The sequence below is a fragment of the Eschrichtius robustus genome, chromosome 13 (assembly GCF_028021215.1).
Source record: "Eschrichtius robustus isolate mEscRob2 chromosome 13, mEscRob2.pri, whole genome shotgun sequence".
In the NCBI taxonomy this organism is placed as follows: Eukaryota; Metazoa; Chordata; class Mammalia; order Artiodactyla; family Eschrichtiidae; genus Eschrichtius; species Eschrichtius robustus.
In genome coordinates, this window is record NC_090836.1 from 44,416,396 (window position 1) to 44,435,699 (window position 19,304).

General features: G+C 50.7%; 1 protein-coding gene across 1 annotated transcript; it reads right to left on the bottom strand.

Annotated features, from left to right (window-relative positions):
* Positions 1 to 434: 434 nt before the first annotated feature.
* On the bottom strand, positions 435 to 15,155 carry LOC137775808 (keratin, type II cytoskeletal 72-like). The gene is given in 13 exon segments (XM_068561955.1): positions 435 to 562; positions 3,968 to 4,084; positions 4,836 to 4,870; positions 5,517 to 5,587; positions 5,589 to 5,745; positions 8,197 to 8,321; positions 8,929 to 9,102; positions 9,865 to 9,960; positions 10,319 to 10,379; positions 13,027 to 13,241; positions 14,715 to 14,977; positions 14,980 to 15,098; positions 15,100 to 15,155. Coding segments are annotated over 13 exon segments (1,617 nt in total).
* Positions 15,156 to 19,304: the final 4,149 nt, after the last annotated feature.

Consider the following 19,304-nt stretch of genomic DNA (forward strand, 5'->3'; position numbering starts at 1 on the left):
GTCTAAGGGCTGAGGGATGGTGCCATAAGCAGAGGGTTAGTCCTACAAGTGGCGGTCGTCCTGAGATGGCAGGAGTGGTGGAGGTCCTGGGCGGGAAATAGAGGCAGCTGGCAAAGGGCAGCTCAAACCTCAGAGCAGCTGCCAGACGAGACCTAAAACGTCTTAAGACACTCCCGGTCTCCAACAAGTCATGTCCCCTTCACCTCCTACAGGAAGCCTTCCCAGGCTGTCTGTGTTCAGCTCTGATCCCTTCCTTCCTCTGTAGCCCCTTGGCTGTGTCTCGCCAGTGCCTCCATGCCCGGATCATCTACTGCACTGGGGCAGGGGCGGGGTGTGGTATTGAGATCTCAGAGGGTCCCCCTTGCAGCCAGGGCAGGAGCTTAGCTACCGTGCAGGTGAGGCTAGAGGACAGTATTGCTGAGGGACGGGGGCTCTCACTCCCAGGACTTCCTGACCAGCACCAAGATTTTCAGGTGCCTGTCAAGGAAGAGCTGTCTGAAGGTCCTGAAAGAGGTTCGGGCTGCGGCAACGCCAGCACTACCACAGTTCCTACCCCCGAATCCTGTGAGCGGAGAGATGGGACAGGAGAGGGAGGGGAGACAGAAGCCAGGGCCTGGGCAACAGGGAGGCTGGGCCAGCCTGGTCACGCCAGGGAGCGAAACAGCATCTCCTCCAGCTGGCAGCTCCACGGTGGGCACAGAGCCTGTCCAAGATCATCCCACACCCTCTCCGTTTTAGGGAAGAATCTTTCCTCCAGAGGCACAGGGCTGGAAGGTGCAGTACCTGGGGCTGATGGCAGAGGGCAGTGTATGCACAAAATACTGGCACCGAGGAGTTACTCTTCCTGCTTGCAAATTAGCAGTTGGTGACTGAACGGGACCGTTTGTCAGTGAAGAGACCCAGTGCTCGCCCTGGCCCTGCATTTAACCCACCTGAGCCAGGTCTCCGGGCACAGTTCTGCTGTGGATTGACTGCTCATGAACCAGTGCACAGCTGGCAAACACAAAAGGCCCAAAGAACATGCATTAATAATAATTATTATAATAACAACTAACATCTATTGGCTGCAAACTATATTCCAGGCACTGTATTACTTCCATTATCCCTTTTCATATTCTCAACTCTTCTCTACAGTGAGAACTTTGACAGGTAACGAGGCATCGTGCCTGGAAGCATGGACTCCGGGATTGGACGGAGGGTCAACTCCCAACTCTGCCATTTACTAACTGTGTGACGTTGGGTGGGTTATTTTACCCTTCTGAGTCTCAACATCTTCACGAGTGAGATCTGCATTATTAGAATCGCACCTTATAACAACTATACCTATCAGGTTGTTGGGAGAATTCATCGTTGCCAGACATAAAGTGCTGAGAGAAGTACCTGGCCTATAGAAAGCACTCAGTAAAGGCCAGCTTGTATCGACCCTATTTCGTAAGGGCAGGATCTTGCACCCACTCACAACTAGCCATTAGAAGAGCCAGGATTTGAAGCCAGACATATGACGCTCAGCCAGGACACTAGACCTACGACAGCATGCGCCTGACACAGTCCTGGCTTATGCCTGCTGTCTGCAGATCCAGCTTAGCATGTGTCCAGAATAAAGGTGCCTCAGTTTGGTTGATAAATTCTATAAACCGCATACACGTGGATGCAGGTAAAGCACAAATTTATTAACACAAATGTGTTTCATCACTTGCATGCCAAATCATCAGGACACATGTGTGTTCCATGAGCTCTTTCTCCCCAGTGAGGGTCGGTGAGACTGAGCCGTGCATATCTGTGGCAAATGTTACATTGAGTGCCAACCGCGAGACAGACTGAGGGCCCCGGAACAGAACACGGGGTTGTGAGGGGTGGGGGGAGGGGACAGACATGTGCGCAGCTAACGTGCCACCAGGAAAATAAAGCAACAACTGTAATACGGGTTTGTGCCCTGCTGTGGATGTGCAGGGCTCCGGTCTCCAACCCACTGCTCACCAGCACTGTGAACACGGGCAGAGCACTTAGACATCCAGGCCTCCATTTGCTGGCCTCTATAGTGGGGGTACCAGGGGAGTTGCTGCCACCAGCCCTAATGTTCCTTCTCATTTAATGCTTGATGACTTGATGGAGTCTACCTGGAGGGACCAGAAAACGCATGTCCATTGGAGGTGGGGTTTCAGCCGAGCCACGAAGGATGAGTGGGCTTTCAAGAAGTGGGTCATGGGCATCGAGATTGGAAGTCATATTTGCCATGGTCCTGGGATGTGAAGACTGGGGAATGACAGGGAGGAGAAGGGGTCACGGGCACCCTGAAAGTCACCCTCGAATGGCATTCATCCTTGGAAGGTGGCCTCGCCCCGGAGGACTCTGCCCTTCCGCACCTTGCTCAAGGCGACAGTGCGAACTGCTTCTGAGAGAACACTAACGGAAACACACGTGTGCTTCAAAGGGCACCCTTTTATTCTACTTAATTTTTCTTCACAGCGGTCGTCACTGCCTGACAGCGTATCCTGCGTTTGTTCGTTGCTGATTTTTGTTCTCCCGACCAGACTGCGAGCTCTCTGAGGACAGGCTCTGTGCACCCGTTTGCTGACTCCACTGTTCCCAGTGCCTGACAGTGCCGGGGTCACCAAAGCTCTGTCTAGTGAGCCACTGCTCTGTGGACACTGTAGATACAGATGCATCCATAAGCAGGTGGGCGTGCTGGCCTCAAATGTGAGGGTGGAAAAGAATCGGCTGCAAGAAGAGGAAAGCAGGGCTGGGGGTGGGTTGGCAGGAGAGTGAGGAGGAAAGAAGGAGTGACTCTCCGGCAACAAGAGGCAGCTGGGGGGGGGGGGGACACTGTGGGAGCTTTTGAGAAGTGCAGCAGGAAGCCGCGCGGAAGCTCAAATGCCTGTCTGGGGGGCGATTTGGTTCCTTGATCACAGAGGCCTGAGCCTCTTTATAACGGCGGGGGGGTGGTGACTGTGCCCATCTGGCAGGGCCATTGTGTGGAACAGGTGCCCCAGTGCACGGGAAGCCCCAGGCCCGCCCAGAGGCGCATCAGTAACAAATCTCTGCTGTTTATAAGGAGTACCTCTCACCCAAAGCCTACCTGGCCAGGACCAGACGGTAAAGATCCGTGTCAGGTCAGGGACCCAGAAGGAAGAAAGAGCTGGACCAGGAAACACTGTTCAGGGCAACTCAGATGTCGACATCCCAGGCAACATATTCAACACTCAGAATCAAATGATATCAATCGTTTATTGTGGGGAAAGCAGAGACCTGGACACAATCCCAGTCAGAGGACAATGAGAGCCCCTTGGCTGTGAAGGCCCAGAAAGGCAGGGGGACAGATGGGCTTTCCCCTGGTCGCAGGGAAGCATCCTGGGTATGTGTGTTATCTCTGCATTTGGGGCAGTGACCCAGTGAAAGGTGACCAAGGAGAAGGTCACCGAGAGAGCCCATGGCTGGACTTCCTGCATCAGAGCATTGCCCTGCTGAGGACAACAGGGAGGGGGGATGGGACTGGGATTGTGGTTCCGGAGGAAGCATTCCCTGACTTGGGAAGGGGACCTGCGGCAGGAGATGAGGACACAGGGAGGAGATGGATGGGGTCTGCAGCTTTCTGCTCACAGAGCCAGCCTTCACTTGCCCTTCGTCTCGAGGCCTTTTTGGTTGCACATCTGCTGCCTGAGGTTTCTGGCAGGGAGATCCTTGAACTCACGGCCACAGCTGCCTTTGGTTTTTGTTTTTCGTTTTTGTTTTTTTTTTAGAGGATTGAACAAGTGTTTAACCAAAGAAAATATATGGGTGACAAATAAGCACATGAAAAGATGTTCATTAGCCATCAGCGAAATGGAAATTAAAGCCACAAGATACCATTATACAAGCTGTTAGAATGGCTAAAATAAAAATATCAAATGCTGCTGAGGATGCAGAGAGACTGGAAATCCCATACATGACTGGTAGAAATGCAAAAGAGTATAGACAATCTGAAAACAACTTCTGCCTTTGGTTTTGACATCCACCGCCGAGGGTTTGCAGTTGCAACTGCTCGAGGTGCCAAAGCCCACGCTGAAGCCAGCCCCTCCTGCCCCAGCGCTGGTGTTGCTGACGACGGCTGCAACAGGCAAGAGAAGACCCAGGCCGGTGAGCCTCCTGGGGCACCCTGACCACTCCCTTAGTTCTCTCCACTAGGGTGGCTTCATGTGGAGACCCATTCTCCATTGTGTAGTTTTAGTTTACTAAGAGATTTTCATCAGCGTTGATAATCTTTCATGTACTTGGCCCCATGAGTTTGACCTTCTCCTAATTAGTCTGCATCATCTATCAATATCAGACTATAAGCACAAGTAATCTCTATCAGTGAGTTTCTCTCTGGGTAGGACCAGATGAAGAAAGGCACTTCAAGGAGGCCTTCTGAGGCTGCTGCTAAAGAAAGGGGCTGCTGGAAGTATCCCACAGTAGACCCTTGCACTCTCTCTAGCTTTTAAATCTAGAGGAGGTTATTTCTGCTTTTTTAATCATTCAGCCTTTCAGGCTCCCCTCAATCCTTATTTCAATCTAGGGCCTTTATTATGGACTGGCCTCAAAGCGATGGAATGTAGCCATTAAGCATCATTCTTACAGTAGACTTTGGGATTATATGCTGTTGGATATCATTTAATCTCTCTACAGATAATGCTTTTGTATTTCATGATATTATTTTTCTCCTGGTTACTAAAGCCAGCTCCCTTTTTGTGCCCCTAAGCCTCCCCTGAACCCACTCTGTTATTCTGTTATTCTGAATTTTCTTTGGTGTCATGGAAGTAGAGGGACTTAAGACTTCTGGTAGGTGACCAAGGGCAGAACCAGGTCCTGCAGATACTTACAGATGCTCACGGAATTTGGATATTCACCAGACACCCTGAAGAGGGAGAAAAAAGCAGATAAACCCTCCATAAACCATCTCCCCTTTGACCCGAGGAGTCACCTCTCTGAATCAGCCTCTCCTCTCAGACATGCCACCTTCCACCCCATCCCAGCCCCCTCTCTTCCCAAACACCCCAGTGGGACCTCTCAAAAACAGAGAACTAAAATGGAAAATCTGCTGCAAGGAGTAAGCTCTCCATCAAAGTGGCTTTGGGATTATCTGATGTGTGGGATAATTGTGCCCCCGCTTCCGGCCAGTTACGTCATTGGTCTTAGACAAGTCAGAGGAGCGAGCTCACATCCTCACTGGGCCTCAGGCTTTGCCAGAGCAACCTTGAGCCTAGGTGACTCTTGGAGACCATCTCGTCCCCTCCCCCCACCTTGAGAATGCATCATGAAGGGCCAGGGATGCTCTCTTTCTCAATTTCTCTAATCCTCCCCTATCACCTCTTTGGGGTGTTTACAACCCAGTCCTTCTTGCTGTCTAACTCTGGTCTGTCCAGAGTCTACTGCACCATGTCAAGACCATTCTTTTTAGAGTTTCACCTCAGTAGGGCCTGAACAAAACCAAACTGTTTGCCTTCAACCTTCTAACTAAAGCACAGAGATCGAGCTCCAGACAAAAGAGATCCACCCCTCACCTGCCCTCCTCGCCCTCCAGCAGCTGGCAGTAGGCGGCAATCTCCACGTCCAGGGCCAGCTTTGTGCTCATCCAGGGCCAGCTCCGGGTACTCTCGCAGCATCCGGGCCAGCTCCTGCTTGGACTGGAGCAGGGCGGCCTCCAGCTCATCCAGCTTGGCCTGGGCATCCTTCAGGGCACAGTCACCCCACTGCTCAGCGTGGGCAACGGCCAGCCCCAGGTGGGAGCACCGAGGGGCAAATGGATTTAATGCTTTGGGTCAGAGCGCAGCTCCGAGATCCTGCTCAGAAGACCTCCCCTCATTTGGTCCTGACTGGTAGTAAGTGCTTTGAGATCCTCCTGGTTTCCCCATCTTTGGACATCATCAGAGGCGAATCTGTCCTTCCCCCCAATTCCAGGCACAGTTCACTCCAGCTCATGCCATGGCATGTGAAGGTGGAGTGTCCTGGAGTGTCCTTACCTTGGGAGAGAGGAGGGGAAGGGCACTGAGAAGGCGGCCACCTGCGCACATGGTCCCACCCTCTCCCTCCTGGTCTGTAACACTGGCTGTAAGATTCTAATGCCAACCCTGAAAAGTCTCTGGGTCACTGGCCTTAATTCTGCCCCACAGCGTAAAGGTTGTCTTGGGAGACACTGTAAATTATGAAAAAATTGGGGGCCAATTAAGTTCCTATTAATAAAATGTCTATCCAATAAACCTACCCCACTGAGAATCTGGCCTCCAAAATTCCACAGAGAATCATGCTACCAGGCGACAGCCTTAAATGATACTTTTGCATAACTAACAGGTTTTACGTGTTCACAAACATTCACTATTAGGTGCTACTTGCAGAAGCAAACTGCAGATGGGGCTCAGCGCCGCATCCACGTGAAAGCTGGGCAGAGGGAGGGTGATCCTTGAGCCTTTAGTCTTGGGTGTGTGTTCTGGTCACTGGGCTAAGGCTTTGGTGGGATCTAAGTATCTGGCTTCTTTTTCTGGTGTGTCCCCTTCTTCTGGAGTCAAATTTGCTTCACCCCAAGGAGAACAGCTGGTCCTGAGGCCAGATGGAATTTCTGACTGTTATCCAGCTGGCACCACCCTCCTCTGCCAGGCAGGCCCCCAGCCGTGCAAGCACCCACGGTGTTTTAGATGAGTGATTCACAGCCTCAGTAGAAACACCTAGGACCCAGCTGCCTAACCAGGGAAAAGCATCCGCCATCCTTGGGTCTGTGGAGACCTTATTATTTAGGGGGATGGCAATAAACGTAAGACTAGAATTTGACCAAACTGTCCTCTGTTCTGTTTTCACTGACTGAGATCCTGCAGGTGGACCTAGGGGACTCCAGAAGCTTGGGTCTTGTGAATGCAGCGTGAGTTGAGAAGAGGACCTGAAATTTTGGTTCCTTTGAAACAATTAGCACCTGGATTCTGGAGCCACTGAATGCAGAGTCTTCATGTGAAACTGTGGGCTTCTTTGGTGGAGAAGCCAAAAGGGCAGGAAGGCAGGAGCCCTCAAGAGGAGCCGCCCTGGGGACCAAGCATTGAGGTGACCCCCGCCAGCTCCCTGAGGAGGACATCTCCCCTGACCTCCAAAGCACGGTGGCCTTTTCATTACAAAAAGTCACTTTCTGGTAATAAGTTCACCCAACCGTGAACATGGAGGATTTAAGCAGATAAATATTGTAATTGGGTACTGAAGGTAGCTTCAAACAACTTGTGTTTTTCGTTCTTTTATGCAGAACATGATTAAGTAAAAACACCATAAGTTCTTAATTAATCCATCTTTTTTCTTTCCACCGCCATGAGCCTACTGCACCGAGGAGGGTGTGTGTGTGTGTGTGTGTGTGTGTGTGTGTGTGTGTGAGCGCGCACGTGCACGTGCAGGGCAGGGGAGGACAAGGAGATGGGGGACTTGACCTGCCCAGGAAGCTAAGACCTTAAATCCTTGCACCAACCTTCACAAACTCTGGGAAACTCGTGGCGTGGGTTTGCTTGCTTTGGAGTCACAAGCGTGGCCCCGTGGAGCGCTCTTATGGGCAGCACTCAGTGTAGTGTGCCCACAGCACAACCACAGGGAAGGGCAAACACAGAGCAGAGCCCTGGGCCACGTCTAGTGTGGGAGGGTCTTCCTTCCCCACTCTTTTCTAAAATCCACTGCTGACTCTCCTTCCTCCAGCACGGATTCCTCATGTGAAATTTCCAAACCCTCTCACCCACTGCATCGGGTCTAAACTCCATTGCCCAACTTTGAAGACCACCCATAAGCCACCCCTTCCTACCCGGGGGTGTCCTGCTCTCTGCCACCCACCCATCATGGACCTTCCGCTCAGGGACGGCACCTCTCATCCCAGCACACGGGTCACGCACATGCCGACCTCACATCCACTGCTCCTGCGGGCTCCTTCACCAGACCCTTTCCCTCTCCTTTCTGCCTCCCATCCCAGTGTAATCCCACCTCCTGCAGGAAGCCTCACTCGGGTCCTCATTCAGCCAGAGCCCCTTGGGAGCCCTACAGCACTTAGGCAGCGTGATGCCCAGCGAGGGATGCTTCATCCTTCCATATGGATTCTGACTGCTCTCTCCCGAAAGAGGGACCTTGTTTTACCCTTTTTTCATAATTGGTCTCGTACCGATTGCACCAAACCAAAATTGGTCTCAAACCAATAGGTGCTGTTAGCTGACTCCTTTCATAGAAGCCACCTGCTTCTCTACGTTCCCTATCTCCAATCGGATTCTCTGGATCCATCGGTTGAGATGGGAGATCTCAGCCTCGGTGAGTTTGAGGTCATCCCCATGCTGGTCCGCTGTGACCTGCAGCTCCTGGATCTGAGGTTGGGGGACGAGAGACGAGGAGCACAGGACAGTTGAGAATTCAGCCCTTAAGGGTGTTCGGGAATGGGGAGGGGACCCACGTACCGTTCTCATTATCCAAGCGGTGCAGGCACAAGACAAGGAGGGCAGCGGGGAAAGGGAGGGGGAGAAAGACAACCCTTTCCTTCTGGATAGGAAGGCCCGGCCCCAGTTCAACAGGATCCTCGGATACTCAAACATGAGAGACATGATGGAATTTAAATTCCCTGTCCTCATTTTGACAAAGTTGGAAACAGAAGAAAAGCTGAAGTAGTGGATTATGCACAGAAACGGTGTCAGAATCTCATTGAGGTTGTGGCTAGTGCGGCCTCAGCTCTCAGCAAGGGCCATGGCAGGGGAAGGGCTAAGCCATACCCCCAACACCTGCCAAGACTGTGGTTGATCTCTCTGGACCACAGGAAGGCATTTCCAAAAAGCCCAACTCCAAGATTAAGGAAGCCTCTGCCCAGCCCCAATACACGCGCATGCACACACACACACAAGCACACACACACACATACACGCATGCACGCATGATGACAGGGGGGCAGCTGTGGTCACTGGGCCACGGCACACCTGGCACTCAGCTCAGCTTGGTCTGGTACAGCGCCTCGGCCTCGCCCTCGCTCTCCAGGGCGATGAGCTCGTCCTGGGTGCGGACCTGGGTGATGATGCTGTCCGTGTCCAGGTCCCGGTTGCTGTCTATGGACAGGATGACGGACACGTCACTGATGTGGGACTGGACCTGAGGGATCTCCTGGAGGACACTTAGGGGAGGGGAGTTAGTTAAAGGCTTCGCATGAGGGGGGCCCTTCTCTTGATCCTCCCTGGTAAATCCCCCGCTGCCCCTTCCTGCCCCTCCTCGGCATTTGAGCTCGGCCTTCAGCGGAGTCCTGCAGTGCCAGTGCCTGTGGGCGTGAGATGAACACGTGGAGCTTTCAGCGCCAGCGTGGGACTGCCCGTTCCATCATACACGCAGGACTGCTCCCACCCTATTCCATTCTCCGCACCGACGGCCACCCTTCGCCTGTGGAACCAGTCTGAACTCCTTACATGGCACTCAGTGTCCTCTAAGGGCTCACGGACGACCCCCTTCTCTGGGCCCCTCACGCGTTAGCACAGCTTGGGCCTCCGGATCGCCCCTCGTTCTGCTCTTTCAGGCTGGAGCATTGTGCCGTTCCCGGCGCCCGAGGAAATCTTGCTCACCTTTCTCCAGGAACCTTCACCGACAGCTCAGGCAGAATTCACCCTTTCCTCCTCTGCTCTCCCAAAGCTCACGTACATGCTTTTTCCCTGCCAGACTGTGGATTCCTGGAGGACAGGAATCGTTTCTCCTCCATCATGGTCTCCTCAAAGCCTACCTCACTGCTCAGCACATAGTAGGGCCTCAGCAAATGTCAGCTGCACTGAGTCCAAAGGCCTTTCTGCCAACCTTTGGTCCATGAAACCATCCAGGCCAAGGGCCAGAGCCACTCGTAAGAGGAGCAGACCACACGAAAGAGGTCAGCGGGGTCCTTACCCCTTCATAGAGGCACTTGAAGGACTTGATATCATCTGTCAAGGAGTCCACCTTGGTCTGGAGCTCGACCTTGTTCATGCAGGCAGCGTTCGCATCCTGGGAAACACAGAGAGGGGCCAGCTGCCTCCCCCTACCCTCCCTCTTGCCACAAGGAGCCCCAGGTTCCCTGCTCTCTCCCCTCACCCCATGCTTCACAGGGAGGCCCAGTCCCTGAGAGCAAACCAACCAATGTGCAGGGCCACGGCTGCACCTGGATTTAAAGCTGGCAGGTTCTGGGAGCAGCACACATCCCAGGCAAGGGACTTGGAGAGAGGAGTGGGAAATTAGAATCCCAGCTGCCTCTGTACTAGGGACTAAGTGACCCAAAAGGGCCCTTTCCTCAGCCTGTAAACATCACTGTGCCAGGTGCTCAGGGAGCCCCTAGGCTTCTTCCAGCCCTCCCTGTCCCCCTTACCTTCTTGAGCACCACAAACTCATTCTCAGCAGCTGGGCGTCTGTTAATCTCCACCTCGTACCTGCGTGGGGCAAGAGAAAGGAGACAGCATCACCATTGGGATAGGTCCATTCTGCAAATGCTCACTGAGCAGTTAGCTATCACCTCTGTGCCAGAAGCTGCAGGGCATTGGTCCACAACCTGGGCTTCATGTACCCCCAGGGCATGCAGACCTTCCTAAACGGGATATGACAAGAACAGGTTTAAAGGAATCAATGTCCAGCTCCTTCGTTCACAGGCAGGCTACCCTAAAATGTATCTGCCGGGGAATGCACCTGTGATGGAGGCGGAGGCTTCGGGCAGGTTCCGCCGTCCCACCTCCCTTGTGACAACAGAAAGACACCGTCCCTGCTCTGCCAGCTGGCACCTTAATACATGCCTTAGCCCTGTGCAAAACCTCCCAGGAACCAATCGAAACACTATCCCCACCTTTGTGCTGTATATTATGCCTGTTTCTTATACAGGTGAAGCAAGGTCTTGGAAATAGGGTGGTTGGATGGGAATGGGATAGTCTTAATACACATATTGTAGCTTGGAAGGGTAAGAATATTCATCATTTCACTTAAAGACCTCACTGTTCCATCCCTTACTATTATCGAAGAACATATTACTTGCCCCTCACCCCCGGGGCTTGAATATAGGTTGTAAATTTATAAAGGGGAAAGGGGTAGGTGGGGAAGGTTTGCGGGGCTGGGGTCTCACTTGCCCTCCTCCCCCTCCCCTTGTCCCCTATCCCTGGAGCCATTTGTTAAAAAAGAATAATAAAAGAATTTTTAAAAAAGAACATATTCCAGGACCTTTGTGACCACAAACAAAATAGAGCATTGGAGAGAAATAATTTATGCTAGAAAATGGCTTTTTTTTCATATACTTTAACATGAGCAGTTCTTTTCTGCTTTTTACTCCTTCCTAAGGCATGTCACTGGATGCCAAGAAAAATAAAAAGCTTTGTTGGATGCCTGAAGAAGTACAGGTTGGTGAAATGGGTTATTTAAAACATTTAAACAGTGGAACATTTTCTGAGACTGCCAGATTTTTCTAGTTACACTGGGTAAAACACAGAAAATAGTTTAAATGATTTATCTCAGATTCTATGGGTGTTATTCAAAAGATAATTGAAAACTTCTTTCCATCAAATTATGCTATGAAATAGTTGTTTCTATTACAATCAGTTTCATCTCATATTATCTTACATTATCACATCATATTCATCCTATTAACAGCAATAAAAGTATATGCTGATTGTAGACCAGTTAGCTTTTAGCAGTTTATATCCTTCTGTTTCATAAAATACATAGAAAAAGTTTGATCATAATGGCTATCAAAATTAATGACATTCATACATTAGAAATAACTTTTCATTATTTACTCCTAGAAACCAAACACCAGCGTTCAATACACACATACAACATTTACAAAGAAAAAAATGTATTTTATATTACTGCTGACTTTATAAATAACTTATAATTTTAAAAATACGTTACCATGCATAATTAAAAGCTAAACCATGACAAATTACACATTGATTTATCCTGTTTTAGAACATATATAGATGTATTAATTATGTTAAATCTATATCACTTTAATCTTTAATGTTTTCAATAACCTACTGTACAAGATGTCATCCTTAGTGTATTGCTGAGAGGATTTTAAAACAGTCCCCAAAGTGCATGTTTGTACTTTTATTTGAATTTAGATATGAAGCCAGACTTTTTCTGATAAAGCAACTCTTACTTCTCTGGTTTGACAATGAAAGCTAGCTTTTCCAATTAAGCTAGATGGTGGATGTTTTCTATAAATTGAATGAGCTAAAGTTTTGGAAATTGTGTTTGAGTATGTGCACACATATAAAAAGTGGGAGCTCTCTGGAGGTGTTCTTTAAGCCTGTCCCCACAATCTGTGTGCTTTCAGAAGTCCGGGACCACATCACCTCCTTCCTCAGGGTCTCCATACTGGGCTCAGGCCAGAGTCCTGCTTTGGGGGACTTCAGAATAGAGATGGACAGGCAGATCGAATGTGGACCAAGAAAAAGAGCTCAGTTCTGACCGTCTCCAGCCCATTATGGAAGAAATCGTCTATCCCTAGAAATCCCGGCACCTGGAAGTAAACCACCAAAATATCAGGTTACACTGAGCCTAGATGCATCACTCTCTCCTCACTGGCTCACCTTGGAGGGAGAAACAACCTTTGGTTCCAAGCACACCCTCAACTGTTCTCTTTAATGGTGGGACTCAGCAGCATGGAGATGCCTCATCATGAAAAAAAAAACTTTTAGAAACTCATTTTTGCTTAGCTTTAAGATTGGTTCTGGGATTGGAAGGATGTCTCATGTCCTGGGAACTCCCATGGGAAACCTCACTCAGGAAGACCTACAAAGCCATTTGGGCTGTCCATCTGGTTTTGAGACAATTCTCTTCCCCCCCCCCATTCCTTCATTTCCAATGTTAAAAATTGAGCACACCATTTCCTAGGCAACTTGGAGCGCCATTTTGGGTAGATCTTTTCTCTTCCTAAGTCTCATCCTGTCTGGATCTCTCTCCCTCCCGAATGGGAAAGGAAGTAGCAATGGTATCAGCAAAGCATCCAAGAAGGCAAAAATGCTGGCTCCAAATCACAACCTCATCTGTAATCAAGACCCTCCGGTGGTGTTTCTCTGCCTCTCCGCTCACCTCTTTCTGTAGTCCTCCACCAAAGCCTGCACGTTCCTCAGCCCCAAGTCCAGCCTCACCCGGTCCCCGGACAGCGTCTCCAGCTGCTTGCGCAGGTTGCTGGTGCAGCCCTCGAGGATGGGCTCCAGGTTGTTCCTGCAGTTGTTCGGGTCCAGCTGCTGCAGCAGCTCCCACTTGGTCCCCAGCACCTGGTTCTGCTGCTCCAGGATCCGCACCTGGAACCCAAAGGTGGTCATAGCCCCAAATCCCCCACTCCAATGCTCTTGCCTCTCAAGAGTGGGGACAGGGCCCCAGAAGTCAGATGTCATCATCCTGGAGCGGGGGTCAGGAAAGAGCAAGATTCATCAGAGAGTGGATTCAGCCAGGAGTACATGCCCGTCTTGTCTGTAAGACAAGGAATAAGATCCAGTCTTAAACGAAATCAGGAAGTGGGCGTAAACAATGCTATCATCTGCCACCATGACTTACCATGGATTGAGGCAGCTTCTTTTGCTATAAATGCTGGTGTTTTTGGAGTGAAGGGAAATGAGAAGCAGGGAGAAACAGTGACTGGGGAATGGCACTGGAAAGTCACTCTGGTGGTTCGCATGTTCTTCCTTTTGTGCAGCCTAAATTGCTCTCGATTTGTTTCTTTGGTTTTCGAAGCAGATTATCACATCTTTACAAGTTTCCTTCTTACTTGACAGAAGATTTCACATTTTTGTACTAAATAACTTCAGGCCATCTGCTACTCACCAGCATTCCTCTTCTCACCAATCTCCTCAGCTGTTTCTTCCACTCCTGCCCTCTCTCCTCCAACTACCTCACTCCTGTTACTGTTACAGTGGTGAGGGACACAGGCTACTGTTGTCTGTCTATTAACCTGGGCACATTTCTTAGCCTCCCTCTGTCTTAGTTCTTCATCTGCAAGGCAGAATGTTCATCGAATCATGAATGGTGCGTTGATAAATAAGAACCACTTGGGACAACACCAGGCACTGAGGAACGTCAGCTATTATTAGTATTATGTCCCCTGTTTCTCATGGTCTAGACCTTTCCAGACGGAGACAAAAGAAGCCCATTCTTTGTCTGCTCCCATTCACTGGGGTCACTGCCTATGAATCTCCAGAGCCATCTTCCGTGTTGCCCCAATTTCTGGGCACACACACACCTGCACAACGTGCATACATAATTTGGCATGCCCTCCTTCCAAATCTTCTCCCCTCAGCCCCACCCTTCAATGCTCTGGCCCTTTCCTCTCACCTCCTCTAGAAACCTTCCTGGCTTACACCCTTATCCCACTTCCTACCTTCCAAGTCTTTCCCATCCACCAAGCATCCTATCCTGGGACACCCCCCATCCTGGAATTGCGTCTCTGTCTCTCCGTCTGACATTGAGAGTCCTCAGAGGGCCCATTCTACACATCTCCTGCCCCTGACACACCCCCTCCCTTCCCAGGGTCTTTTCCTGCAAAGAAGGAGTGAAGTTCCCCTTTATGGGGTGTGTGTGCCAGGCCCAGTTCTAAGCACCATAGAAACATCTGATTCATCCTCATTACAACCCTATGGGGTTAGAGCTACTCTTGTGCCCATTTTACAGAGAGGAAAGGGAAGCTCAGAGAGGGTAACTAACTCACCCAAGTTTCCACGCCAGTGTCAGTGGCAGAGTACATTGGTCACCAAGGCAGGGACAGGCAGACCAGGACCCACCTTGTCGATGAAGGAGGTGAACTTGTTCAGCACCTTGATCTGCTCCCGCTCCTGGGCGCGCACCTTCTGGATGTCGGGGTCCAGCTCCACGTTGAGGGGGGCCAGGAGGCTCTTATTGACGGCGACCTGAGGGATGCCGCCGGGCGGGCACACGGACAGACACGCGGGCCCCAGCCCGGCGCTGCCGAAGACGGTGCCCACGAAGCCGCCCAGGCGGCCGCCGCCGGTGACCGAGCAGGGACCCAGCACGGAGCCCGCCCGACCGCGGTGCCCAGGGCCAGGCGCCGGCCGCCCCCGGGATTGAAGAGGCCCCTGCTGCCGAAGGCGGCCGCGCCCTTGACGCCGGCCCGGAACGAGGCGGAGCTGCTGACCCGGCCCGAAATGATGGCCGCTGAAGGCCAGGCGCTCCCTGCCGGGGAAGAGGTGCAGCTGGCGGCTCATGGCTCGGATGTCAAGGTCACAGGCTGCTGGGCGGTGCGGGAGACAGGAGACGGCGCCGAGCGGCCGGGCTTTCCTTCCCCGCCCGGCCCCTGAATAGCCGGAGCGCGGGCCTCCAGAGTCCGCTTAATTTGTAGGTCGGAACATCTTTTAGGCCACATGGGGCCTCTTGGTTCTCCATTTAGGAAATTACCATCTCCCCTCTGAGATTTTTGTCTCTTCCTCCCTGAACTCCCCATGAATCCCCTATAAAATGGCCCAGAACCCTGCATTTGCTTTGCTTGCCTCCTGCATTATAGTAATTTGGCTACTTTATCTCCCCTTGCTGCCCTGCAGTCACTGGGGCTATCACTGCCAAGATCTCCAGTGGAAGCTTTCAGTAGGTCTGGCCTCTCTGGGTAGGGGAGGGACCGTGGTAACAGGGCAGCAGATGTCCAGGCGGGTTCTGCTTCAGAAGGACATGAACAGGGTCAAGAATATTCCAGAGAATCATCCTTAGCCTGTCCCCTGCTGCTTGCCCAGGCCTCTGGATGAAGCTGGCTCTGGCCTGCACTGGAAGTTCCAAGGGCAGAAACTTCTGGTCCATTTGCAGGGATTTCTCAGTCTGGGAGACCAGACACAGTAACAGATAAAGCCAGTGAGAGCTCTGGTCACAAGTGCTGGCAGGTGATTTGGGGCCACAGCTAAAAGCTTTCTCAAGAAAAGCATTTCTAGAACAAGAGTTGGGGAGCTACTAGCTAGGATAGTGGGAAGAAGGTGGGCTGGGGAGATGGCACAGGAAAGATTTAGGCAGATGGTCTTTCCTGAGGTTTTTGGGTTGTTTTTGTTGCTGTTGTTTTGTTTTGGGGGGTTTTTGGTTTGTTTGGGTTTTATGTTTTGTCCTGTTTTGTGTTTTTAATAGCAGAAGAGGATCATTCGTCCAATCAAGGAACCTGTGGTCAGGACGTTTGCTGCCCTGGAGTCCGATTCTGGATCAAAATGTGACGGACTATCAGCAACAGGTCAAGAAAGGCCAAGGAAGACTCTTCCTTTCTGAAATTAAGAACTCGATTTTAGAACCTGATTCCACATAAGCTCAGGGGCATCTTTCTTCAATCTAACCCAGTTTCCTTTTCTCCAACTTAAGTTGCCTTCAATTCTTCTCTTCCCTTAGAAACAGCCCCTTCCTGCTCCTCTGGCATCCAGATGGGGTTCTATTTCATCACTCTTATATCTCAGTCTGTTTGAGTCCTGGGACTCTGTCCCATTCTTCCATCAGATTGACAGGTCGCTCTGGATTAACCCTTCCCTCTCTGCTCCCCCTGGGGCTCAGCCTAGGCCTTGGTACCAGGGACATTCAGGACAAAGGTGAAACACACTGGAGCTCAAGATGAGGCTCATGCTGTGCCTTCTGTCCTTCCGTGGAGCCTGGACTTCCCTTGGGACCCTAATGGGCTGGCCACATGGTGCCTGGGGGTAAATGACTGACACAGCCTCCACTGAACCAATCACAGAGCATAAGAACAGCCAAGGTGTTTACCTCACAGGGAACAAGGCTGTGGAGACATCTGTGAGATGGAGATGGTGCCAGCCACAGATGAATACATAGAGGAGTCTGGGGTGTCCTGGTGGGGGGAAGAGAGTGGGCTCTCTGTGCTGCCTAAGAGGAGACGCTATAGTCCATTCTCTCTGGAGAGGGGAGGGCCAGTGTCAGTTTAGCTGGGTGACCAGCAGGCCCTTCGAGAAACTCAAGATTGTGCTTTACATTATTTCATGAGATTTCTCCCTCTGCCTCACGATTTTAGCCAATTTTTTTTTTTTCTTCCCCTATAAGCCCAAAAAAGAGTTTATTAGTTCTGGCCACTGAGAATAGAAAAGTTAGAGAAGGATTTAAATTGAAACAGGAGAAACTGACATAGAACTGTCTTTCAAAGGGAAGGTTTTTTTTTTTTTTTTTAAGATTTGGAGTTTTCCATACTCTAGTCCTTTTTTTTTTTTTTATTTTTTTATTTTTGGCTGCGTTGGGTCTTCGTTGCTGCACGCGGGCTTTCTCTAGTTGTGGTGAGCAGGGGCTACTCTTCGTTGTGGTGCGCGGGCTTCTCATTGCGGTGGCTTCCCTTGTTGAGGAGCACGGGCTCTAGGCGCACGGGCTTCAGTAGTTGTGGCTCGCGGGCTCTAGAGCACAGGCTCAGTAGTTGTGGCGCATGGGCTTAGTTGCTCCGCGGCGTGTGGGATCTTCCCGGACGAGGGATCGAACCCGTGTCCCCTGCCTTGGCAGGTGGATTCTTAACCACTGCACCACCAGGGAAGCCCTGGGCTCTGCCTTTTAAGGGCACAATCAGGAGCATATGATTTCTGCTCACATTCCATTGTCCAGAGCTGTTTCATGGCCACAGTTATTTGCAAAGGAGGCTTGGAAATGTCGTCTTTAGGTGGGTGGCCATGTGCTCATCCACAATATCTGTTTCTGTAGAAGAAGAGGAGAAAAGATATGGGGGGACAAGCAACAGGCTTGGGCGCACTCTGTCTGCTAGACAAGCACTCTCGTCCCTATAACACTCCACTGCTTAAACTGTGCAATGGAGTCCAAATCTTTTTGGGACTGAGTGGGCTCTCAGGACCTGGAAGTTTCGGCATTAAAACCAGGAATACCCCAGGAAAACAGAACTAGTCAGTCAATCTACCCAGAAAGCCTCTCATCTCAGGATCTGGCCTCACCCACCTCTCCCACCACTTCTCCCTCCAAGTTCCGCCAGACCTCACTTCCTTGAAAAAGCCCAAAAAGCCAAGCTCTTGTCAACCTCCTTTTCATTTATCAGCCTGTATTTATTGACCTCCGACCGCATGCTTGGCTCCAGTCACAGGGGATACAGCACCTCTATGTATAACACTCCCCTCCCCCTGGCTAACTCATCTTTAGCTTTCAGCTTCCAGGGCTCGACATCAAAGAGGTCTCCCCATGCTCCTAGTCTGGCACCTTGCTCCTGACATGCACTTCCCCGAGACTGCACTTACTTCACTATACTCCGATCACATGGTCGCTTGCCCGCCTTCCCAGTAGACAGAGGTCTTGGCCACCTTTTTGTACCGATGTCAAGAAGAGTGCCTAGGACTTCCCTGGTGGCACAGTGGTTCAGAATCCACCTGCCAGTGCAAGGGACATGGGTTCGAGCCCTAGTCCGGGAAGATCCCACATGCCTTGGAGCAACTAAGCCCGTGCGCCACAACTACTGAGCCTGTGCTCTAGAGCCCAGGAGCCACAACTACTGAAGCCCGTGCGCCTAGAGCCCATGCTCCGCAACAAGAGAAGCCACCGCAACGAGAAGCCCGCGCACGGCAATGAAGACCCAATGCAGCCAAAACAATAAAGAAAAAATAAAAATGTTAAAAAAAAAAAGAAGAAGGCCTGGAGTAAGATTAGAGATGTAGTATGAGCATAGCTGTATGTGTATATATATATATATATATATATATATATATATATATATTTTTTAAACTTACTAAAGTTACTTTAGAAAAATATGTTCCAAATATTATATATATAATGATATTTATGTAATTGTTGATTTTTAAATTTTTCATCTTTGTATTTTTCCACGTTTGAAATAATGAGCAGGTATTACTTTTATAATAGAAGCAACCAAGCCCTGTAAGGCACCAAACTCCTCTGCAGGGAAGTGAAGCAGCCCTTCCTTTAGAAAACACAGATCAAGGACCCTGATCCTTTCTTTCCATCACTCTGTAACTATGAGGGCAGCTGCCTGAGGGCATATTCTGGACTTGGGCTCCTCTCACTACTTTTCACCCAGGCCAGGGCAATGCAGGTTATCACACTGACTGGTGGTCCCATCTTGAACCCTTACTCCTCCTCCTTCCCCTGAAGCTGCAGGCCTTGCAGGAGTCACTCCACATACCTGCACACACGTGCACTGGCAGGGCTCAGTCACCTCTCTTAGTTGGTCTCCTTCTCTGGACTCAGGCCAAGAAGCCGAGATATCTCCCCCACCCAATAATCCTGTACCCTCCCTGCTCAGGCAAGCCTCAGTTGCAGGCCCCACCCACTATATGAACACCCCTAATCTGATCACTGAGAGTGGAAATGATGTGGGATGCAAGATCAGAGCCTTGATTTTTCATTCCAGCTCCAATACTTCTTAGTTTTATGGCCGTGGG